Raw genomic sequence first — 25,313 nt, 5'->3', positions numbered from 1 at the left:
ATTGTTTGTTGGCAGGATGCTATAAATCTTGTAATGATTGCTGTGCGTGCGCGACTCTAACAATGCACATGCACCTATTGCTATTGTCTGTGAATGTTAGCAGCAGCCACCATGTGATGGCGAATAATAAAGATAAATTATCTTTCTTTTAGTTTCTCTTTTCTTTTAAATTTATCTGAAAATTCAGTAGATTTTTATTCTAAGCCCATGCAAATATACCTATGTTTACCTTTGTATCTGCAGTTTACATCAATATGAAAAAGTGAATGCCAGTTGTATCTGTTTTTACCACTGGTGCAAGTAGAATTCATTTCTTATCGGTACGCTGCACCAGCTAGAGGGGAGTGGGGGTCACGTGACCTCCCCACGTGACTCCACATGTGACCCCCGCCCCCAGCCTGGAGCCCCACGCTCTCCCCCTCCCCTTCCCTCCCCTCCCTTGCCTTCTGGTATGCCTGCTGCAGCTTTTTGATTTTTGCATAACACTGCTGCATGTCCCTATTGTAGCCCTTCTCCTCTATGCCCCGAGTGATCGGGCCATAGGTGCCAAAGTTCCTGCAGCTGGAGCAGAGCTGTGACTGCACAGCCTCTTCTCCCCACAGGCCCAGGAGATCCACCACCTTCCATGTACGCCAGGCAGGAGCGTGGTTGCTGCGTGGAGCGGACATGGTCAGCTGGGCAGCAAACAAGAAGAGCAAGTTCAAAACTTCCCGAGGCTATATGAGGGAAGGGGTGCATACCTGTGTACCTGGCGGCAGGGCAGTGGAGTTCAAAACGGTGACCAGAGCGGTAACGGTGGGCATTGTGGCACACCTCTTGGAGGTCACTTAGGTCAACACATGGACGGTGGGTGACTTCGGGGAGACTAGCCCCCGGCTCCACCCCTTCCGCCCACGCTCCCCCTGGGCTAGAGCGCCAAGCCTCCCTGTCCCTTCCCGGCCAGAGCAATGAGCGCCCCAACCTCGGCCAGAGGAGCCCTGGGCTAGCGAAAGCCCTGAGGCCTCCCCATCTGTCCAGAGGAGCCCCAAGCCAGCCACAGCCATGCCTCCCCTCCCCAGACCCCAAGTCACCTGGGAAAAGCCGCAGCATGATAGCGTTTCTTTCAAACGAACCTGAGCTTTTGCTATGCCTCATGCAGGTTCCGGGGTGGCTGAGGAGGCAGTATGTGTTACTCAGCTTCCTGGGTTCATCAGTAATCTCTCTGGAATCCAGGGAGATTATTGATGAACCCAGGAATCTGAATAGCACATACCAGCTCCTCAGACGCCCCGGAACCTGCATGTGGTATAATAAAGGGAAAACTTTCCCTGAAACCTGCAACCAGGCGTCCGGAGGCAGCGGCAAGCACCAGGGGAGGCTCTGCCTCCCCTGGCTTATTATACCCACCACCCATGAGCCAACATAAGCAACACGCTGTTTACACTGCCACTGTATCGACCTAACTATATCAACTTAAGCGCTACGTCTCTCGCTGAGCTGGAGTTATAAAGTTGATGTAGCAGGTGAGTTGCATTGGTGGGAGGGGCCTTGTAGTGTAGATGCTGACCTTATTAGGTCAGCGTAAGCTGCCTTATGTGGACCTAACTCTGTAGTGTAAACCAGGCCTCAGAAATGTTTTAAGAGAGGGTTTCAAAAAATTTTATTGATACTATTTTGTATGTATCTCTGCCTGTAAAGCCAGGCTGCGTTAGCCTCGTGAGTCCAACTATACTGGCCTTGAAGGAAGATACTGTATACAGTAGAAGTGCTATAATATCTTACAATAACTAATACCATTATTGCCCAGTGGTGGTCCCTCTGGATTTTGTTTACCTTCTACCGATGGGCTATTTGCTTCAATTCCCTCTTCCCCCCACCCACCTCACAGCCTCTTAAATCTTTCCATGTGTCCTACTTGCTCCTCTTATTCTCCCTCCCTTCAGTGTCCCCACTCCCTCCTTTTGTCTGTATGTTTAGCTAATCCTCTCCCAGCACAATCACACGCCCCCAAAACAAAAAGTTTAATGCAGAAACCAGAAACAACAAAAAATGGTGGACCTGAGATAACATTTGCAGAGCATCGCATTGTTCACTCTGCTTGTATGTTCTAGTCCTTCTCTACCCCCATCCCCTATCCTTAGTCCTGAAGAGCCTACCATCTAATAGATAAGACAGACGATCTCTTAACTTATGTCTGTACTATGCCTAGCACAACAGATATGGGTAAATGTGCAAAATGAATGCAATTCATCACATTATTCTGCAATTTAACATGTCATATACCTCAAATTATCACTGTGAAGTTGGGATGCAAGGTTAGGGCCAGATTTTACAATCCCTCTCAAAATCTGAGGGGTTTGGATGATGTCGCCATTTCATGATGAACAGTTCTGCATAAATCGACTTTTAAACTGGCCTCATCTAACAGACCCAGCCTAATCATGAAAATCTACATTATACAATATTGATTTCTCTAATATAATTATACTGAGGTGCAAATTGATAATAAAACTGAATTAGCCTCATAAACAAATAGCAGCATTAGTATGATAACGTGGTTTGAACTGTCTAGCGCAATTGTTTTTATAACATTACCAATCTGTACGTTTATAATTATACTGCTTTATCTACACACTCCCTGCTGCTTTAGTACTTAGCTAAACTGTAATGCTAAATAGTTGTTGCCAGATTAAGACCTTTATCAGAAAATATAAAGATGTCTTTGTGATTGTAATTGAAAATGACACATAAGTGCACCCAAAAAGTTCCTATTGTGAAGTTATCTCCTGAGGGCTGTGTTCATAAGTAATACCCAGAGTTTAAATAGATTTTGTTATACCCCTGAGTCTTAGCTTACTAAGTAACTGATAAGATAGGGTATGTTTTCACTCAGTTCTGCTGGTCTGCCCTAGTAAATGGTGCTGCTGTATTCCAGCAATGTAGTTTCACATCTTATCCCGCCATGCAGCCAGGCAGGAGCCACCTCAAACTGTCAGGAAACATGGCTATTATGAACACATAGGGAGCAACCTCAGCTCAAGCCTGGAAATATTTCTTCAACCAGAAGCATCAGTGCTGAGGTGAAACCAGTGAGTCAGGTACGAAGGCCATGCTAACACTGACTAGTATTTGCAAACTTTGGGGGTATATCTGGCTAGTGTGTTATTTTACCTCTTCAAACAATGGCACAGTCCTTCTCCCATGAAGTCAATGGGAGTTTTGGCACTGACATGAATGGAAACAGAATCAAATACATCCTGGCATGGTGGCCAAATGGAAGTGCTGACTAGACCTCAACCCCCATTGAAGTCAGCCGGCAGTGGGTACCTTTCCATCAACTTCAGTGGACTTTGGAGCAGGCTCTTAACTCTAAGCAGAGGAGTAAAGTAAGCATTGTGTCAATCAACAGCAAAACCTGCTGGCCAGTCAGAAACATTAGTGCCAACCTGAAGTATATAATATTGCCAAGTGCACATGGTTCCAGCAACCTTTGGTATTTTTTTTAATTAGTCATATTTTTAAAAGTCACCTGATTAGACTGGAAGACAAAAAAAGAAGCAGGCACAGGTTTGACCTGAACTCCTTGTGGCCCATACAGACCCCAGATGCTTCAGCCTTTGGTAATGCCAAAAAAATGCATCACAGAGGGGACTGCTGGATAGCGACTGGGGAATGGTGGGTTCAGACAATCTCCTGGTGCAGAACGGTAACAGCTGTATAATCTTTGTTTAACACTCTCATATTCTTTTGTTGTCTGGCTTCTGTCATATCAAACCTATTCAAAAGCATAACAGGAATACACTCTCTAAAACAACTGTTCTGGCAATAACAAAATGCAACAAGGGACTTTATCCTGCTATCCACCATATGCAAAACTCCCATTGACTTCAGTACAAATTTTGCATGACTAAGAACTGAAGGGATATAAACTCCCAAAAAATTCTAGGCTGTATCTAACAAAGAAATGAAATTTATACCAAACTATTACTAAGGGCAGTGAAGCAAGAATAAAACAATGCATTTCACTATGGTTTAACAGTCCGTCAACTATCTTCATAGACAAGATTATTTCTCAGCGGCATGTCAGAAGGCATTACTGACTTAATATAGAAATTAGTGCATTTAAAATGGGTAGAGCTAGGTAAAATTGTTGAAAACTAGCCCATGAAATGTCTCAAGAAAACTTTCACCATGTTGCTTTGGGTGTGCCCCTGCTGCTTATGTTTCATTTTAAAAAGAAAATTGAAAATAAGGTTATTTTTGCATCAAAAACATGCAAATTTGAGTTTCAATTATGAAAACATTTTTCATTCTTGAAATGTGGTAAATTTTCTGATGAAATTGACTGACTTTTGAAGTTCATATCAAATTGTTCAAAACTCATTTTGAGTCATTTCACCCAGGGTGAATTTTGCTTGTGATGTTTGTGATAATATGTATTTGAAAACCTAGATGTCAATTAGAAGCTTTGGGTGCCATCCTGGCCCTAGTGAAATCTATGAGAGTTTTGCCATTGACCTCAATAAAACCAGGATTTTACCCACTGAGTTTATTAAGTAGCTTAATTCACTAGCTCTTAATTGAAAATTACACAAGGAAGCTAGAAAGCACTAATTCCATTCCATCCCAACATCATTCCTCAGCAGGATGTAATGGCACATATTCAGCCAATGGAACACAATTCAGAAGCACTATATCATCAAAATAAATCATCAGTGGTTCATCAGTGATCCTGAGAGCAGGACACTATTGCCTAGCAACTTTTGAGAGCTGATGAGAGAGTTATATGCACCCCAAGTAGGAAGGAGTGTCAGTTAATTCTCCTTTTTGTTGTCTTGTCTTTCTCAGTGTAGTATGCCCTGAAGTTCTGATTCTCCAGTAAACATCCACATGGAGGTAACTTGCATCACGGCACAATTTGTTCCTAAGAAAATAAAACTAAAGGTGCACAGATTTCCAATTCATCTTGCACAGTGGTGGGGCAGCAGCTGAGTTTCAAAGCTCAATGAAAAATTCATGTTTTTAATTTTCCTCAAAACGTCCTCAGAGCTGGAGAGCACTATACAAACTAGGGAGCCAGCCATGTGAGATGTTGAGTAGCCTCAACTCCCACTGAACAGTAAAATTAGGCCCATAAAATCTAACCAAAATAGTTCACAGAAAGAAAATTTTAATAGCTTTATTCGTTCTAGTTTTAAAAAATCAAATGGTGCTGATACTTTTCTGTGATCACTGTTATGACACCAGAGCTTCTGTTTCACTTTAGACAGAGTGGCAGGTACATATGTTTGATTTTTCAAGCTTAGTAAAACTGCTACCAAAGCAAACCTCATCATTCATCATAATATGTCATCCTAACAAGATGCAAGTCTGAGATACTTCACGTTTTAACCCACCGGTGGCAATCAGTGAATAATTTATGGGCTACCAGAACACCTCTCATCATGAATCTGATATGCTTAACAGCTAATTACATCTGTGTAGGGATTATGGTTTACGTTGTAGTTTTATAGTAACAAAACCCAAGCTTCCTAAGATTCCATTAAACAGCTCCTTATCTCAGCTGTTGCAATGCTTATCAGCACCATATGTTAAGAACTCCTGCTATGTTTCCAGATGACCCCAGGGAAGCCTTCTAGGATTTAATTAGGCTGAAATGTCAGGAGGGCAGGAGTTGAGGACATAGCTTGTGACTTACAACACATCATTCAGCCAAGCAGAATTTAAACCCAGGTCTGAAATCCAAAGAAAAGGTCTTTATAATCTAGCTTTTATACCTAATAAATTTATCAGATAGTTTCGCAATTGTTAACTTTGTTTTCTCTGTTATTGCTATACACAATGCTGTGATGTAATATAGTGCATGTAGTCATCCTTTATATTAGTGATGGGTGAATCTCAAATGAATCATGGTTTGGGTTTCAGTCATAGGAAAATGCCAAAGTCCATCATCTTCTCTTCAGGTTATCCACATTTTCTGAACACACTATACATAGAACCACTGATCTAAGAGCTGGAAATGACCTGTTAGGTTTGCCAATCCATCCCCCTGCCATTGCAGGATTGTCCCAAGAGTACATTTCTAATGTTTTCTCCATACTTGTTTTAAATGACCCAAGTAATGGACTTCTGCCACCTCCATAGGGAGCCTTCCACAGCTTAATCCATCTGAATGCTAAAGCTTTTGGACCTACATTTGCTGGTTTTGCTCAGCCAAAGCACCCATTGTAGCTTTTACACCACTGGGAGCTTTGTCTGAGTAAGTACTGTAGGATGATACCTCCAGGGACAAAACCCCATGCACCCGAAGAAGGTCCCAAATGCCGTGGAAATGTTATGTTTCTGAAGTATAGGAGGCAGACCAGTAGAGAGACTTCTGTGTGGTAGCATACAGTTGCACTCAGACAGGAGGAATTGTGGGAAGTCTGACAGCACAGACGTGTACTGCACAAAGCCATTGGGATGTAAGCCCAAACTAAGGAGACAACAGGCCATGCCTGCCCTTTACGCCCCCAGCCCTGTGGTGGTGGGCACGGCCCTTGCTTTCAGGTCGCATTGCTATTCCTCAGCTGCCTGGGTTTTTCTTCGGGAACAGAGCAGTTTTGCACAGGCTTTTCTTTGTGCCATAGTGTGCAGTTGCATAGGTGACAGGTAGGTCGCTGAAGTGTGATCGATCACTTGTGGGTGTGACTGTTTGGGAGCCTAGAAAGAAAACTAAGAATGTGTTTATCCTGCTTTATTACCAGTTTAGCTGTTATGAAGCATTCTGACAAATTCATTAATTAATTCTGAGACACGAAGCTGCAAAGTTTTCCCATTGTTAGACTGGTCTTACAGCAGGATTAAGCCGGATTTAAGCCCCTGACAATAGCCTCCCACTGGAGCAGCAGCACCCAGGGAAAAACTATCACTTGCAGTACAGCTTCTTGCCTTTTTTGGGGGGAGAGGGGTGGACAAAGGAATAAATGACTATATGGTATTAGCTAAATCAGTGGCCTGCTCTTTCCAGTACCCAATCCCTGTAGGCCTCAACATGGTGCTGTACACTTCAGAAGAATGGAGCGGAGTGCATGATAGTCAGCCTTAGTTGGCCAACTGAGCTGCCCATCACTTCATGAAGTGTAGTTGCTTTTGAGGGAGGAAAAGTTCATAGGTAAAACTTATGCATGGACTGTGTTTCATAGAGATTGCCCCCAAAATTAGAAATCTTTTGACGAGAGCTGGACCCAGACCCTGTGTTTGAAGATTCCTGACTTCTGGGATCATTCAAAACCCAAACCTTGCAACTGGCCCTGTATTTACAATGGGGCTGAATCAAAACTCCATAATGGAAACACTCCTGAACTTCAGGAGTTCCAATTGCAGATCCAATTTTGAGGCTTCATCCCATTTCTCCTTTGGGGGCAGATGAGCATAGGGAGGGGGTTGTGTCTCTGGGGTATCATAGCTTTGCCAGGGCTGTTTGAGATGTGAGTCTCTTAAAAACATGTATTTTAGAATGTAAACCATCTACCAAGGCAGATGTGACCTGACTGTGTCTAGCCAAGTATGCTGCATTCAGAATATAATAAAAAGCCCAGGTGTCTTTAAGGATGTAATTGCTATGGCTGCAGAAAAGAATTATGGAACTAAGTGCCAAATATGTGAACATATTTATAACAGCTTTTCTTGTTCCTGAAACTGAATATAGGTAAAAATAAAGAAAGAGACTGATTTCCTGTCCTAAAGCAGGTGGGGGCTTGGGCCTGCATTTCTTAGTCATTCATAAAATGATTTGGACCCATGGAACAATCTGATTGGCTGACAAGGAGCTGTGTCAATACTGGTAAAAAGTCCTTAGCCAAAATATTTAAGTTGCCATTTTTAAAGGGTATTGATACATTTAATGCTCTGTTTGTTATATGTGCACCTCAGATGCTGGAAGAGTACCACTGACACACCACTGTGGTTCATATATATTAGACCAGAACTGGGGATGTACCGAGATTGCAACATTTAGATCCAGATTTCAAAACTCCCCCTGCCTGGAGCATTTTAAATCTGGAGGAGATGGTGCTGCAGTGACGGTACACCCTCATTTCCCCTCGGGCATTAGGAGGTTAGTTTCTGCAGGGACTCCTCCATGCACAGATCAGCAACGTACATTCTAGGCACCTGTCAGATACAATGTTGTACGACTGGGTCTATAACACAACACTTGCTGTCTTCACTTGACTTTGTAAAAATTGTCATTCAGGAATGTGATGTTGATAGATGTATTTATGTCAGAATATGACACGGAACATAGTCAAAACAAAATGCTACATTATATAAATCCTACATTATATAAAAGTGAAATCCTACATTATATAAAAAATAACAAATATACATTACAACAATATAATTCAAAGGAAAGCCATCATAGGATTTAAGTGACAAACCACTTTGGCTCCATTGGCATGGTCTCAGGGAGGGATTATTTAACTGTATTTATCTATTATTCTCTCTGGTGTTGTTACTATTAACAAACATTTATAGAACTCCAGAAATATGTATGGTGCTTTCCTGAGGTTAAAAGGATGATGATCCTTGCCCCAAAGAGTTTGCAATCTAAGAGCCAGATTGCAGTAGCCTTAGTCAGACTGAATAATACCTTAAACCACAAGCAGTCCCACTGAATTTAGTAAGATTTCTTGTGGTGTAAGGTTCTACTCTGCGTGCATAAAGGTATCAGGATCTGGTCTTAAATTAAGCAGTGATAGAATATGAAGAGAACAGACGAAGGAGCATGGATCTGAGAGACTAGTGTTAAAGCAAATAATGTGTCTTTTATGTGAAGGACTACTATAGTTTTATATTTTTAAACAGATTTAAAATGGAACATAAGAATTGCCATTCTGGATCAGACCTGTGATCCATCAACTCCAGGATCCGGCAGTGGCTAGCACCAAATGCTTTGGAGGAAGGTATAAGAACCCACGGTAGGTAGAAGTGGGTTAATTTGCTCCCCTGAAGGATTCCTCCTAAACTCTAATAATTAGTGACCGTCTTAAAACCTGAATCATGAGGCTTTCTATCCCCTACACTTTTTTCAGCATTAACCATTAAAACTCTGGATATTCCTGATATCCCTATAAATGCCCAATCTTTGAATCTTGCTAATGAGCAAGAGAGGAGCAGATAGATCAGAAGAGGTGGTCAGCAGTGTAAAGGAAGATTTAAAAAAAGAGATTCTGAGGCTGGATTTGAAGGAAGAGCATAGAGATGGGGACAACATTTTAGATGTAGAAAGCAACATGGAAAAAACAGGAATACGACACCATGAGAGAAGATGGGCTACATTAAAGAACATATCCGCTCCTCAGAGTAAAATTAGACCAACCATACAAGCTCTGCTTTGGTTTGAGTGGGCACAGCCCCCTCCACACCCAGTCCTTCCTCTGTGCCTGATTCTTCCATTTTGTGAGCACACAGGTAAAAGAAAATATGAGAACGCTACTGACTCCATTTGTGGGAAAAATTTGTGGAAAGCTTCAAACACCTTGCATGAAAATGCAGTTTATTACAAACAGCATTTATATGGGACATTAATTTGTCTGCTTAGACTTCTATTTCTCCTCCCAACTGCAAGGAAAGACTTTTCCAGAAGACTCAGTAGGTGCTAATATTCTGTTCCACTGACAATTCCATTGAACGCTATTGTTTTTCCAGTTATTAGCAAAGCCAATGTTTTACTATCAGCAGTATGCACTCAAACATTTATACACAATAGTGGTGTATAGATAAATGGCTAGACACATAGATAGTAGTAAAACACAAGTAAGCTTACTGTTTTTGTTTCCCCATGATTTGCTCTTCTGTAGTACAACTAACTAGCAGCATTCAGCTAGTGTGAGGGGCAGAGTATAAGAACACAAAGAGGAGAAAAGAGATCTACTCAAAGTCCCCTTGTCTTTTATGTTTTCCAATCCCTTTTAATAAAGTGAGATACTTCAGCTATTATAAAAAACTTTGTGACCCTTGTAACGCTACAAAACACTGATACAAAATGTGAATAGTACAATGTTCATTATATATATATATATATATAAAATATATATTTATATTTTAATATATTATATTTATTTCTACATAAACAGGCTATAAATATTATATGTGCCATATTTGCCTTATACTCGTGGTTCCCAGCATTTGATGTTACAGTACAAAAAAAAACCTTAAAAAAAATAATACATAAAGAAACTCAGTAGAAATAGCTGTACATTTTAAAAATCTTGTACATATACAGTGTTATCATTACAGCTCTGGGCTACAAGAACACAGTTAAAAGCCTGTCCAGCAATTAATTAAGTTGAAAAATCACCACTCATAGAAATTTGAGCTGCCATGTAATAAGTCATTGATACTCAAGAGTTTATGGGTCAAATTCTCTACTGCTGTACATTGGAGCTGTGTCAGTTTATACCGGCACAGAATTTGGCCTTCTATGGGAGGAAAAAGAGTTTAAAAATAAGTTATAGATCCCTATGAGCCTTAGGTAACTTCTACTTTCATTTCTACCTGTTACAGGGCCTGATCCATTGTCTATTAAAGTCCATGAGAATTATTTGCATATACTTCAGGCAGCTGTTGGATCAGGCCCAAATTCACTGACTTCACTGGGAAACTCTTACCCAGAGAAATACAGCTCATCAGGTCTTACCAAGGCAAATGTGTTTTCTGTCAAGGAGAGCAACCGTCAACCTTGTCTTTGTTTAATTCAGTCTATATTTAGTCAGAAACCTTCAATTAGACACAGAGCTTAAATCGGAAGGTTCTTTTTTTTTTTTGTAGAGATCTGAGTAAAAAATAATTCTGAAACAAGAAACCAGCACAGTGATATTTCCTTCCTGGAGCCCAGCCGCAAGAAGAAACAAAAGGCATGGCTGGAGCTTTATTTCATATAATTGGAAGCACAAAGTGCCCTGCTGAATGCTATTCCATTGCCTGTAGTCTTTACACTATTGGATAGACACTTAGTGTCAACATGTGTTTCATTTGGGTCTCAAAGTCCACAACCCGACTTTGTAATCAGAGAAACAAAATACATATGTTCACGGCAGTGACAGCGCTCTGCAACTTATCATGAGCTACCGATGTCTCTTGAACAAGCGTCTTGTGGCTCATCACTGCTCAGTTTGCTACGTGATACTCGTGTCCTTCTTGTGAAAGCAGGTGTCCTGTGCATAAGCCCTGAATACACAGTCTAAGAAATACAGGAATGTTCCATATGATTTCCTGTTGTTTGTTTTGTTCTAAACAGTAGGTGAGCTGAGTGAAACACCAGTGTCGTAGGTAAGTGTCTGTGTGCAGCACGTTTGAGGTGTGTCTTCTCTGATGCTCAATAGTTCTGTCTCTTCACTAGAGTAAACTGTGGTGTCCATGTCATCAGAATGATATCCTGACTGGTAGCCACTCGTCTGGTTTGAGGCTTCGGACATCACAGATTCATTACTTTTACTGGGCACCAGCACACTGCAAGAGAAATACAAACAACATTGAAATAACTTCTGAGAGTTTCCTGTGGAGGCCATCATTAGGCACATCAACTTGTACAAACGAATCTTCTCCAATACCAGCATGAAGCGGAGAAGAGTTGTAGTTAGCAAGGGTGGCTTGTACACCGATATAAAAGCTTTTTTAAACGTGCACCGGATTATAGGAGAGATGGTTTTCCCCATTCACTCCCCTATGACATGTAATATGCATCCTGTACAGGGAGCATTCTTATGGCAGTACAGGCTGACTGTGGGATTTAAACTGTGGCCTCTGAGAGTGAAGTGGAATGAAAGCTTGGAAATGTGGCAGTGCATTGCAGTGTGAGGTTGCAATTGTAATTACAGTGAACCTTTGCTTGGAATGAAGTTGTCCTAGAAAAATAAGATCCTCAGAGGGGTTTTCACAGGAGTAGGTGAGGCTTTAGCTGTGTGAATCCCATTGACTTTTAGGTGAGTCTCACAACTAAAATCCCGTACAATGCACTGAAATTTACCCCTTATGTCCTTCCAGACCATTGAAAATCATGGGTCTGCTTTTAAATATAGAAACCCTTAAAACTGTTATGAACAGGCTAGAATCAGAACCACTCAAATGTGTGCCGTTGGCCCAGTAGTCTCTAGTTGGTAGGGTAAAGGTGGAGCAAAATAGCACAAGTTCTCTCTGTGCTGCTGCTTGAAGTTCTGAATAGCTGTGGTGTACAGCACAGTGACAGCTACAAAGTCCTAGGAGATCTTGGACTTCTTACAAGACACAGACAGCCAGGCGTGCAGTGGGTTATTTTCTGTACTTTATATGGCACACTAAGGCCATTCAGAGAAGAGTCTATCTTTTGAGACAACTCATAGCCTAAGCATCTTCTGTAAACTGGATAGTCTTATTCCATCATATTTGCTGGCTGACCCTTACCTAAAGGGAACTGTCACTTGCTGAGCTCTGTCTTCCAGTGTCTTCAGCTCTTCAGATGCAAGAACCATCCCACTGTCTGTCTGATTGTCCTTTAAAGAGCCAAAGAGAGGCCAGAAATTGATCAGATGGAAACACACACAAAAATGGAAAAGCAGCACAAGGAATATGAAGGGATGTAACAAAAGACAGACTTACATCTTGAACAACTTTTACAGCAGGTACTACGGGCACATCTTCAAATGTCTTCACACTCACAGGTCGGCTTTTTCGTTTACTACCTTGTCGGTACGGACTGTAAAGAGAAGAATGGATTTGTTTGCATGAGCCGTTTGGGTGAAAAAGATACAGATGATATCAGCCTCCTTTATCTTTCAACAACAAAGTTAATCATTTGTCAAAACATATTATGCAAACCTCAACTGAAAAGGGGAAACTGGCTAGAAAGTGGCATGTTTCTGACCTGCAGCTGCTAAAACCTTGATTTCCAACCAAATCCGAAGAAACACCTTTTAAAAAACAACCATCTCCTTTTCTGAGTGATGCTTCAAGTTTCATTTCCTGCAAACTCCACGTAAAAATCTAAAAAACAGAGACGCTTGGATCACAATCGTATGTCTCTTTCTTTGGACTGTACTTCTGAGACTCTTAGCTGGACCTGAGTCACCAACAGTAGACAATCTGTCTCCTGTTAAAATGTGGAAGTTGGGACTACATGTTCCACACCTCCCCTTTCTTGAAGGCTCTTCTCCAAAAGAGGCCCTCCAAGCAGGAGGAGTTCAGTAACCCAGTGACAAAGAAAACAGCAGTGGCCTATCACGAAGGCCACAGATGCCCAAATCAGCAGCAACCTCAGAGTTCCCTCTACATAAGTGTAATGAAATGTACTTTGTTTCCAAGCTAGTCTACCTAAAACTGATACAAGAGCTGCAGCAATACTGGCTGGGACCTAAGAAGGGACCACACCAACTTTACTTCTGGAAGAGGGGGAGTCAATGGGACAAAAGGCATCTCGGTATGCTACAGCGAGATCCTAGTCTGCTTTGTTGGCTGCAAAATGCTTCCAGCTCCAGGAACATAAAAATAAATCTATCCAAAGTCACGTTTCATATTCCCCACTCTGCGCCTTTTAGGGCAACGTTCCCACTGCTGTTTCATCAGAACAGATTAAAAAAATGTGGAAGGCCCCTTTAAAACATATATTACCAATCTTGTTTTTTTTCCTTTTAGTCGTTACAGAATAACAGGAAGAGTGGGTTGGGAAAGCCATATAGGAAGTGTTACAAATGGAAAATGAGAGCAACACTTTCAATGATATCAAATGTTTTCATCTTTTAAATGTAAATATTATCGACCATCACACTATTAAAACATGGTATTTAGGTGTTTAGTTATATTACCTTGATTTCAACTGAAGTCTTAAGTGCACTGTTCCTATCTATTATTTTCCATAGCCCTATACAAAAGCAGCGGAGGGCCTTGATCCTGCACCAACAAAGTCAATGGGAGCTTTGTCATTGACTTTGGTGGATGCAGAATTAGTACCCCTGCCGTAATTAAACTGGGGCACAGTGGTCTGAAGGGGGCTTTCTGGTTCTTATATGAAATTCTTCTGTGGATTCTATCTCTGCTCTTGTCTCTTGCAACAAATCCCTCCAAGTCACCCCTGCTTCTTCTGAGGCAGCAGAAAGACACTGGCAACCATCCCTGGCATCCTGAACTCTTGAGGCTGCAGTAGGAACCACAGAGACGCCTAGGTGAGAAAATTCCTTCCTCCCCCACAACCTAGGCAGATAAGCCCTTCCCTAAGCCCATATGCACAAGATAGGTGCAGGTTCTGGAGTTTGGTCTTAAGTAAGCCTCCACTGTACACTGTTGGATAAGATTGCACGTTCTCTGCAACAGGAATCATCTCTTTGGTACATGTTTTTACAGTGCCTACCACAACAGAACCCTGATCCGTGACTCAGGCCCCTAGGTAATACCGAACACAAGTAATACATAATAAATAAGTATGATCAGTAACAGTGCCATTTAACTAAACTTCCATTAGCCATCAGTTCCTGACCCACCTAACAATGTGCTCATTTTCTGGGTAGAAATATCAGTGGGCTGTGTAAAGATAGGCTTTTGTTAATGAATCCATCACTAGGTCTATCACCCTTACAACACCAGGGTGTGTTACAAGAATATGAACAGAACAGAAAAGAATGACTAGACATTTTCTAAAGGCTAGCTAACAATACTATCACAGCACTTTTGGACGAGAGACTGAACTCTTTAGAGGGTGGCGGGGCGAAATGTAGGTTATCACCAGTGTTTCAGAAGCTAAGAAACTAGTGTTTTGCAGATCCTCCTATAGAGACTCTATGGCTTTATTCTTATCCCTATGGACAAAGTTAAATATGGACCACGGCAGCTGAAATCTCTTCCTCTCATTTTTCCTCCCCCAACCTGAACACAACTGCCTAGAGGCTGCAATGGGATGTTCACCATATAAAATACCTAATTCCTGCTGTGTTGTCATAATGGAATTTAGGATCGCAGACTTCCTCTTCCGCCATACAGGAAACAGGTGAGGTTGGCAAAGAGAGTCCAGAATCCTCATCCATGTTCAGTGATACCGTTAGAGGAAGGACAATGTAATCTTTACCATCCTGTAGAATACAGTGAAAAAAGCCAGAGTAAAATATATATACACATTGTAAATAAGAATTCTTACAATAAAAATTAAAGCTATGGTGGGCTGCTTTATTTGACTATAAACCGTATATTATATTTGCTGGAGCATATATCAAAAGATTTGAACTTAAAGGGACAGTGTCGAAGAGTTTTAGACCAAAACGTAGACATTCTAATGGTTTTACATATCTGAGTAAGCAATCAAATGTTTACTTTTTAATTTTTTATTTCAGTTACAAATGTAAGTTTCCTATTGTGCTTTGGCTTTCTGCCCAGGCCCTACCAAGTCTAACGCTGGCCATGCTTGACAGATCCCCTGAAACCTGCCCGCAGCCCCCCAGGGGGCCTTGGACCCCTGGTTGAGAACCACTGTTCTAGGGCATGAGAACTGGAAAGGGAAACCGACCATAAACTGAAAGGGAAACTGACCAATCTACGTGAATTATCCAATCTGCGTGAAATGCAGAACGTGAACAATAAGCAGCAATAAAAAAAAATAAAAATATTTCAGTGTTAAATAGTCTAAAATAATATAAGTAACAATAAGGATTTTTTAAATGAATTTTATAGAGAGTGTACCCGTCAGATAATAATATAGTCACAGATAATTTCTAGTTGCTGAATTTCTAGTTGCTGAAGTCTCCTCACTGATGTATGGTGGCAAATTATTTTGACGAGGAATGTATAATTCATTAAAGTACAAAAGATAAACCAATTACATGCAGTGTGTTAAGAACAATTATAGTCTTTAAAGTAAATTGGCCTAGATGATTATAATATTTTCTTTCATGATTTCTCAGTTGAATTTATAAATAAATAAATATAAATATATATACATACACATGGCAAGTGGCAGGAAATCCACAGAAATGAGTGTCTGTCTATCTATATTAGTTACTTATATGGTCCCATTATCACAGTATCTGAACACCTCACAGACATTAATATATTTCTCCTCCCAACACCCCTGAGAGACAGGGAAGTGCTACTACCCTCATTTTACAAATGGGGAACTGAGTCACAGAGAAACTAACTGACTTGCCTACAGTCCCACAGGAAGTCTGCGGCAGAGGAGGAAACTGAACCCAGGTCCCCTGAATTCTAAACTAAAGCCCTTACCACTGGCATGTGTGTAGTTACCGAGCACCAAGTAGTCAGTGGGAAGTGGGACTTGAACCAATGAAGTGGCGTACAGAATACAGCTGGCTCCCTGGACTAACCCCAAAGCTATCCATATGGACAATCTGAGGGGGCAGTGGGAAGCCTTGCGGGGAGAGAGGGGTAGACATGGACCAGGTTTTGTTATTATCACAAATCTCTGTGACCCTAGGCCATCCTATTCAGCCATCTGCTTCAACTCCCCAAGGTGATGTGGTATAACGATGGCCCAACAAGGCACCACTTCAGAATACTGTAGTATTGGTACAATATCTATATTTCACGTACCTGACGAACATTGGCTTGCAGTAAGTTTCCCAGGTGCTCCACTAATTCAGAAAAAGAAGGTCTTTGCTTAGGTTCTCCATGCCAGCAGTCCAGCATTGTCTGATATCTAGTGGGATAAAACCATGACAATATCAGGGCAATGAGGAGGGCACATTCTACCTATTCAGATGATTGCTATTACCATAAAGCATATTTGTAAGTTCCTACATTTCTGGTGTTGTATAGTCTGGTGCTCTCATCCTTGTTCCTTCTTTCAGTCTTCTACAAAACTCCTCATCAATTTTTACACCAGGATATGGCGAAGCTCCTAAAATGATAATGGATGGACCTTTTTTTAAGAAGACATTTAAAATTCTGGGCCTAATTTTCCACCAAATGATTTGTACATGAAATAACTGCTATTATATGAACAAGTCAGGCAATTAGAGATGTTTGCATGCAAACTGGGTAATTGCACATGCAAAGTCAAAACTTGCAAAAATATTTCACTGTTTTTTCCACCCACTCTAGTGTTAAAATTAGAGGTTCAGTAGCAAATAAAAGTGACTTACCTAATGAAAATATCTCCCATAGCAGAATGCCAAAGGACCATACGTCACTCTGAATGGTATACACTCTATCAAAAATGGTTTCTGGTGCCATCCATTTTAGGGGTAATCTGGCCTGAAAGCATTTTAAAAAAAATAATTAAACTTTAGTACGAGACAGGAAAAAGAGAACACTGTTTCCAAAAACAATGTGTTAAAATAGAATAGTTAGTATCACTTCGAATTAAAGGTCTCCAACATTTATTCTCCAAAACTTACATCTCCTTTCCTGACATAATCTGGGTCTTTGTAGATGTCTCGCGCCAAGCCAAAATCACAGATTTTGACCACGTTATTCTGTGATAAGAGGATATTACGAGCAGCCAGGTCCCTATGGATGCACTGCAAAGGGAAGAAAACAAGTTTATAGGTTGGCTGTTGTTGCAACTCTGCTCAGAGAGTTGATCTATTTCACATCTGTGCTGACCTCACTCTCAGAGGCTAGATATTTCTTAAATCCTATTAAGTAAAATAAATCCCAATGTCAACAGAGTTACTGATTTTTAAGTGGCTTTTTTTATAATTGTAGCTGACCTAAAAACAAAAGTCTTTCTGAGCCAAGTCCAAACACACATCTGTTTAACCAATAAGCAGCCATGGCCCTTGAGGTTAGCCAATTAATTATCCCAGGAAGCTGATGCAAAACACATTAGGATCTGATTACCACAGATTTACTTTGGTTATATTCAAATCCACGTTCCCCATCACATCTATGACACTTCACCCTTTTTAATATTCTTAGGTGAAAAATGTCATACGACACGCCCAATGTTGAGATTATTCTCTGCTGGAAACAATTAAAGATGGAAAAGTACATCTCTCTATCTCTGCCTGTATGACAGCCGCCATCTTGGTCAATGCACCAGGGACTTCCAGAGCTAAACTCACGGGCCTCTCTAAAGCTTGACCTACAGGCTCTGGAGCTGGGGTCTGTAACCAATGCTTATGCTCTGTAGATCAGGCACAGAGGGGGACATGACACACACCCTGCCTGACCAGTAGGTTACACATGCAGGATTGTTCTTTGCAGTATATTTTTCAGGCCTTGACAAATGAACTTTTAAATGACTAAAACAAAGGGACTCTCCAATCTTTCCTTGGGAGACTATTCTACATTCTAACAGATACCACCTAATTTTGCCTTTGCATATTACCTAGTATTCCTTGTTTTTATGCCCTGTGCCACCATTAATAATTCCTCTTTCTTTCTGATGTTTACAGCCTTCAGAATATTTGCGAATGATTGGCTATTGTTTGGCCCAGTTATACAAAGTTAGGATCAAATCCTGATGGGGCATCTGCTCAGGGCTGAAATGCAGGGGAAATGTGGTGTTTCTTTTGTGTTAGCAGGTCAAGTGGAGATCCATCAAGGAGAGATTCACAGTGTCCACACACATGCATCTCTTAGTCTACAATGTCTCTGTGCAATATTATGAACAGGGACTTCCATCCTTCCCACTGCCCTACAGAGCAATTTCTTCAGAGCAAAGCCTTTTTATTCCAACTTGGCTCCACTTATCAGGAATTGGCCCCTAGTTCCTTTTAACCTTTCCTTAAATGTCATTCCCTCCAGTCACTTTATCATTCTATTATGAATCAGTGAACAATGAACCTTATACAAATTGCTAACATTCATATCTATTAAAGCACCTCAGATGGGCTGTTTAACTGTCATATTAATGGCTCCGATGTTTTTTGGAGCAATCAGAAAATGCTGTGCATGGTTGCCAGTCCAATGACAAATACATCACTTCCTTCTATAAACCTGTAGCATCATTTTCTACAATGGTTAATCATATGAAAAATGCCATTTCCCTGAAAAGATTCTTACTTTGCGTGAAGCCAAGAACTCCATCCCTCTGGCCACCTGGAAGCTATAACAGATAAGGTCCTCCATGCTCAGAGGGTTCTTGCAAAGGTCTTCAGAAGCTGCTGCAAGAAGCAAGATGACAACAGTCAAACATGTTCTCTATTTCAGATTTCACCTACAGATGTTTCTTATTTAAAATACATTGTCAAATCCCGTGACCTGTAGTCAGCACTTTACATTATTGTACACAAGACCCAAGTTCAAATCTCAGGCTTGATTATTTGTTTCCAGAGTTTACAAGAGCTGGGAGAGCTGCAAAAATCAGCTCATGTAGTTCCTAGCGAAAGGAAAGTCTTGCAGCAATCCCAGTGGATGAGCTAAGAGTGGAACTGAAGGGAGTTCTGATTCCACCCCCATTAAGGAAGAAAGCGCAAAGGTAAAAATATTTGTGGATCATAGAAAAATTGTTACTTGAAGAAGAGAGACATTTAATCTCACCCTCTACCAAACTGGAGGGATAAGGTCCATAACCATACCTACTAATAGCCCAGTCCTTGCTCAGTCCTGACATCATTAGGATATTTGCTGAGTAAGAACTGCTATACTGGGTAGAATGATCTGATTATAACTCCAATCCCGCTCCTGTATAGTTAGGCTTGGAATGATTAGAACTTTATCAGTAAACATTGATTTTACCATACACACAAAACCCAACAAAACCATATTTCCATCAATAACAATAGAAATTTACAGCTAGGCAAAATAAGCAAATGCTGCCTGAGTACTTATTAGGGTTTGATTTAAGGATATTTACTTTGTATGTTTTGACAACTTTTTGAATCTCAACGTCTGTGATTAAATTGTCTGAATCCCCTCAAGATTGTGCAAAAAACTTAAATAAAAATAGAAAAAAAGTTTTAAAAGAAACCCTGATTCCCTTGAAATTATACATCAAATAAAGTTGAATTCTTCCAAGCCTACATATAGTTGAACTGTGGCCTCCCTCCAGATGAGCCTGATCAAAGTGCTGAGCCCTAAGGCAGCCCTTTCCAATGACAAATGACCCAAAACTAAGTAAGCACAAATCCTACCTTCTTCTTCCTCTACGTCACTAAGGGATCTCTCCTCCACAAAACCCGAGCTCGTCGAGCTCTGGCTGCTTGTGATGCTGTCTAAGCGTCGCTTCAAGTCCGCTGAGATTTCACTGACGTAGTTTTCTTTTCCCTGCCTAAATCTGGCATTTTTAGTCTAGAAAGGAAAAATAATCAGAGGTTTTCTAAGGCAGAAGTGATATTTCACAGTGTATAAGTCAGGGATGTCACTGAGCATCAGAGGGAGACAGAAGACAGGGAGGAGGCACTTAACCTGCTCGTGGCCCTCTTCACGGGGGTACAGCAGCCCTCCACCTTCATATGTCGGTCAGCAGCACTTATAAGCAGGTGCTACTACATTCTGTAGCTTGTTGAACTAGCATGTTGTCAGGTGACTTCCCCTTCACTCTGTTATCGAATCTCTCCACTCTACCATTCATTCCTTTGCCTCTTCTCCCACTGCAAAGTCCATCCTACCCCCACAAACCCATGCATCTCATTTACCTGCTTCTGCTCTTATGCCACCAAATACCTCTGGAGATAGTCCTAAACCTGCGCCGCTTCCCGCAGCTCCCATTGTCCGGGAACAGCAAACCGTGGCCACTGGGAGTTGCGAGCGGCCGTTCCTGTGGATGCTCAGGTAAACAAAGCATCTCGCAGCCCGCCAGGGGCTTATCCTGAACAAGCTGCAAACCAAGTTTGGGAACCCATGTACTAAACCCACACAGACTCCTGCCAACACAAATCCAGTCTCACCTGCTTCACTTTTGCTATATTCTTGCCAAACAACACTGCTTTCCCATCCTCACGGATTCCCATCCCTATAATCCTCATTGCTTATCTGCAATGTTCAACGCCCTCTTAAAACCCATCCCCTTTCTTCATCCTCCTCTCTCCCTGCACCGTAACCAGACACAACAGATTCCTGTTGATACCATTTAACCCTCCTAACTCCCAAGACAGTGAGCAGTAGATTGCACTCACCAATATAAAATGGTAAAACTCCCTTTCCCAGCCCCCAAAGATACAGGGGAAAAAACCCTCAGGAAAGTGATACTGTTAAAGGAGGCTCTGATGTAGGAAGAAAGACATATGACCTGCAAACTGCAAAGCACCTCTCCAGAGTTTCTAATCCCCTTAACATTGGCTCCCTCTGGGGCTCTGGGTAAGTCTCCTAGCCCAAAATGTTCTATAAGGAGAACCTAAAGCCATATATATTCATGTCCCCCAGAAGTGGCCTGATCCTCAAAGGTGATGAACACCACCAACTTCTTCTAAAAAATCAGGCCACTGACATAAGGGCCCAAATTTAGACACTAGTCTTCATTTCTCTTGCTCCATTTCCCCATCCTTAAAGCAGGGATCTCAAAAAGGCGCAGTGAAGATTAGTTAGATCTTTGGAGAAAGCTTTGAAGATGAAAAGCGTGACATAAATTGGCTGGAGAAATTGATTTACGAGGGAAGATTAAAAGCGCTGTATATGTATAGCCTGGCTAAACAATGAACAAGGCGGACATGATAGCAGTCTACAGAAGGGTATAAACACAAGCAGGGAGTGAAGTGATTTAAGGTGGTACAAGCTGGTTTGACTAAGAGTAAAGAGCTGAAATTAAGGAAAAAAATTGGGCTGATTATCAGGAAAAACTCCCTGTCAGATACAGCAGACTGTAGAATAGTCTGCCAAGAGAAATGGTAGATGCCTCCTCTTCGCACATTTAAAGCTTAGAATAAGAAACTAACTATATTGTATGGGCATGGGGATTGACTAAATGACCTGTAATGCCTTTTCTATATTGAATTTCTATGGTAAGTGTTAAAGATTATCATAATTAATATTAATACAAAGATACATCCCAAAGCTTTCCACTCAACGTAAAAAGAGTTTTAAAAATAAAGTTTCGTCACTCCTTAGCCTCTATTTTTAATTTTGAAGATGACAGCAGACTGTACCTTGTATGGAACAAATTCACTTCTCTTGCTCCTTAAGTAAGTTGACAAGTTTCCAAACTTGCAGTATTCCACAATCACCATAAGCGGGCCTGCATAAAACATGAACCAATGAATTAGAAAGGCTATCTATTTCCCAATTCAGCCCAGCTAAAAATATGTATTCTTTTAAAAATCATTCTACTATCTTTCCAAATAATTTTAAAGAGAATATCCACAATATAGACAGTAAAAATCTGTTCAAAGAAGGAAAGTGACACCTTTTCTGATTAACATGTTGGATGGGGGGAAATAACATTTCAGGCCAATTTTTTCAAAAAGCAGAGACCTTATTTTGCATGTGAAAATGTGTATGAAATTGTGTGCTTATATTTATATGTGCAAGTGGCTATGACAACACATACAAATTGGCTCACTGTGCATGCAAATATCCATCTACACTGATATTTGCATGCACAGTCATGCAATTAACCACCCAAATGCAGTAAACTACTTTCCTGTACACATAACTGTTCATGCATCTTTGTTCATGGAGCTGAGTCTCCATGTTTTAAAATATTTGGTCCTTAAAACCCAATTTGCAAACACAGGTACACTGATGAGCTGCCCAAATGTTGTATGCCGATGCTCAAATTGGGTTACTTGGACATTTGACATTTGGAAATGCTGATCTAAAGTCCAAGTATTGGATGTGGGCTTCTTATTATGGCATCTACAATTAATAATTGGCCCCTATATCTACCTTTAGAAAGATTTATGGAATTCTTCTTCTTCCCAGTACTGTACTATAGTTATGGAACTGCATGAAGGAAATTCTTAGCCTAACTGTGTTAATATTAAACTCACAACTGAATCAACTTCTTTGGCAAGTTATTACAAAGTTACTTGTTCTAAATATCTTCCAAACTAGTGAACGATGCTGGGCTTGTTAGACCAAAACTGTTGCAATTACAAGTAAAATAGATTTAATCATCCAAATTTGGATCCAGACTCATAATCACCTTTTATCCCAGAGCTGAGGAGCGTGTTACAATTTGTGGTTTTGCTTTAGCCCATTAGAGATATAGAGGCTACCTGTGGCATTTGGATATAGATTCTGATTCCAAACCCCATAAATGTGTTTTCTTTCAGAATTCTGTTTCAGGCCTATTTCTAATTATAAACTATGTTTATTCCTCCTTTGGACAACTACATAGCATTTGAGGTTTTCATGTGAGGAATATGAATGGTCCACACCATAAAGAAAAATAATATTGTACCTGCACTTAGCATGCTTTTTATCCAAGGATTGAAAAGGCTTTGCTAACAGTGTGCAAGCATTATTACCCCATTTTACAGATGGGGGAGCTGAACCGAGGTACAAAACATAAAGTGACTTCCTCAAGGTGACACAGCACATCAGTGACAGAGCTGACAGATTGGACTCCAGCCTTCCCATCCCCTATTCTAACCACTGGATCATGCTGACTCTTCTAATAAACAGCCCTGGAATAACTATAATGGAAAATCAAAGTCTTGCTAATGATGAAACTCAATTCTCCACTAATCGGAAATGGTCTTACTGAATTTGTGGTAGTGCCTCCAATCACTGAAAAGACATTCTATACCCGGAGAGCAAAAAGGACTCTCAGTCGGTCACTCACCTCCTGGTTTTGTGCAGGCACCAAGTAAATTGACAACATTTAGATGATGACCAATATGAATGAGGATCTTGAGCTCTGACATAAGTGCCCGGTGTTCACTATGTGTAGCACCCTCTGTAAAGATAAAAATTATATAACTGATCAGCATAACAGAAATAAAAGTTTTTCCCTTTGCTAACCACATCGATTAGTATTTTGGCATATTGAGTAAATGTTTTTGTAGGTTAACCTAGGCTAGGGTTCTCACGTGAGGGACAAAACATACATTCCTCCTAACTATGCTCCGGCACTGGTGAGCTGTAGAGTTACAGAGTTGGTTTTGCTTTATTTTGAAACAGTTCCCGAATGCTGCCAAAAGGTAAAATGTCAGACTGGAGAGACAATCAGTGTATTACTGCCTGGAATCTTCTTTGCTCTATGCAACATTTTAAGCAGAGTCTGTTGAGTTTTCAGTTACCAGAGATATAACCATTACCCCATGTAGTGTCTGAATGCCAGGGGCTACCACTTGTCCTGTGGCACTAGATTGGCCTGTGAAAGGGAAGACGCGGGACAGGGGTTGGGGGCTGCACAGCCTCTCACCCAATCAATGAGAACAGCCACTGGATGATTTGCCAGCATTCTGAACATGCAGAGGAGGCAGCAGCAGACAATATCTGAGGGGGAGGGGCAGAAGGCAGCATTCGGCAGATTTGGTGAACGCCAGGAACTTATGTAGGTGGTTGGGGTCTTCTCTTATTTTGCTTGGGGACCCATCTCATTAATGTTATGTCCTTTTACCAGGAGACTTGACAGCATGGCACATAAACAATGAGCTTTATTGGCAGTACCTGTATTGTGTGACTACTCATGCAGCACTGACAAAACTCCCAAAGTCCTTTCCCATTATTCACTGGTCTCAGTGTGAAACCTGGGACGGATTCTCTGGGTGCAGAGAACCTTGTTCAATTGTTCCAGGGTCCTGGGAAGGAGGAATGATTCTGGGATCTCAGCTTTGTATTTAATGTCAAAACATCCACATCACTGACAATAATATTGAAGAGCTCTTTAAAATCAGCCAAGGAGTAAGCTAGCTGAATCGTTTCTCCCCCCCAGATAACGTCTAAGTCATTGTTTAGGATTTGACAGAAAGCTCACATTGCAGGTACAGTATGTAGGTAAACACTGCAGAAATCAACACTTGTGTAGGATTACTTGTAGGAGCAAATTTAACCTCTGCATCTGGGTAGATCTATAAAGTGATGGTAAAGAAGCTCTAATGAGCAACCTCCTTATAGTTAGACATAAGTTACATTATTCTCACAGCAATTGTTAACTAAACCCTTCTAGGACATCGGTACAGAAATTCTGATTGTTCAACATGCTTTGTTGGCTTCTGGATACAAGACTGGCAATACAAATACATTATGTCTTTTCAGGAGGCTTTTAGTCTTCATTTTTACCTTTCAGCATTTTTACTGCAACAGTTTTGCAGGTAGCAGTTTTGTCAATTCCAAATGCATCTGCTTCTATGACTTGACCAAATGCTCCACGCCCAAGGGGTTTACCTAGTATGAGAAGATTAATAGATTTAGACTTATTGTCAAAGCAATGGACAAAAGGTAGGCCAATCGTTAACTAAATCAACCCCCATGTTGGGAATGATGGTTTGGCACACACTGGGGGTGGGCCTATGTAGGTGTGAAAGTGGGGTCAGGAAACACAATAA

At 41.0% G+C, this 25,313-nt stretch overlaps 1 protein-coding gene across 1 annotated transcript in view; it reads right to left on the bottom strand.

Moving 5' to 3' along the window:
• Positions 1–10,878: 10,878 nt before the first annotated feature.
• Positions 10,879–25,313, bottom strand: part of KDR (kinase insert domain receptor) — a 35,602-nt gene continuing 21,167 nt past the window's right edge. The window contains exons 18-30 of the mRNA XM_024216089.2: positions 25,048–25,152; positions 23,606–23,719; positions 21,966–22,054; positions 20,016–20,172; positions 18,946–19,043; positions 17,334–17,456; positions 17,079–17,190; positions 16,735–16,834; positions 16,528–16,633; positions 14,905–15,056; positions 12,598–12,694; positions 12,403–12,491; positions 10,879–11,472 (exon numbers count right to left, since the gene is read on the bottom strand). Coding sequence (XP_024071857.2) covers positions 11,253–11,472; positions 12,403–12,491; positions 12,598–12,694; positions 14,905–15,056; positions 16,528–16,633; positions 16,735–16,834; positions 17,079–17,190; positions 17,334–17,456; positions 18,946–19,043; positions 20,016–20,172; positions 21,966–22,054; positions 23,606–23,719; positions 25,048–25,152 — 1,562 coding nt within the window. The 3' untranslated portion in view covers positions 10,879–11,252. The remainder of the gene's footprint in view (positions 11,473–12,402; positions 12,492–12,597; positions 12,695–14,904; positions 15,057–16,527; positions 16,634–16,734; positions 16,835–17,078; positions 17,191–17,333; positions 17,457–18,945; positions 19,044–20,015; positions 20,173–21,965; positions 22,055–23,605; positions 23,720–25,047; positions 25,153–25,313) is intronic.

Source organism: Terrapene carolina, unplaced genomic scaffold (genome assembly GCF_002925995.2).
Source record: "Terrapene carolina triunguis isolate 2854851 unplaced genomic scaffold, T_m_triunguis-2.0 Scaffold66, whole genome shotgun sequence".
In the NCBI taxonomy this organism is placed as follows: domain Eukaryota; kingdom Metazoa; phylum Chordata; order Testudines; family Emydidae; genus Terrapene; species Terrapene triunguis.
The sequence above is the reverse complement of the archived record's forward strand: the minus strand, read 5'-3'. Positions and strand labels throughout refer to the sequence as shown.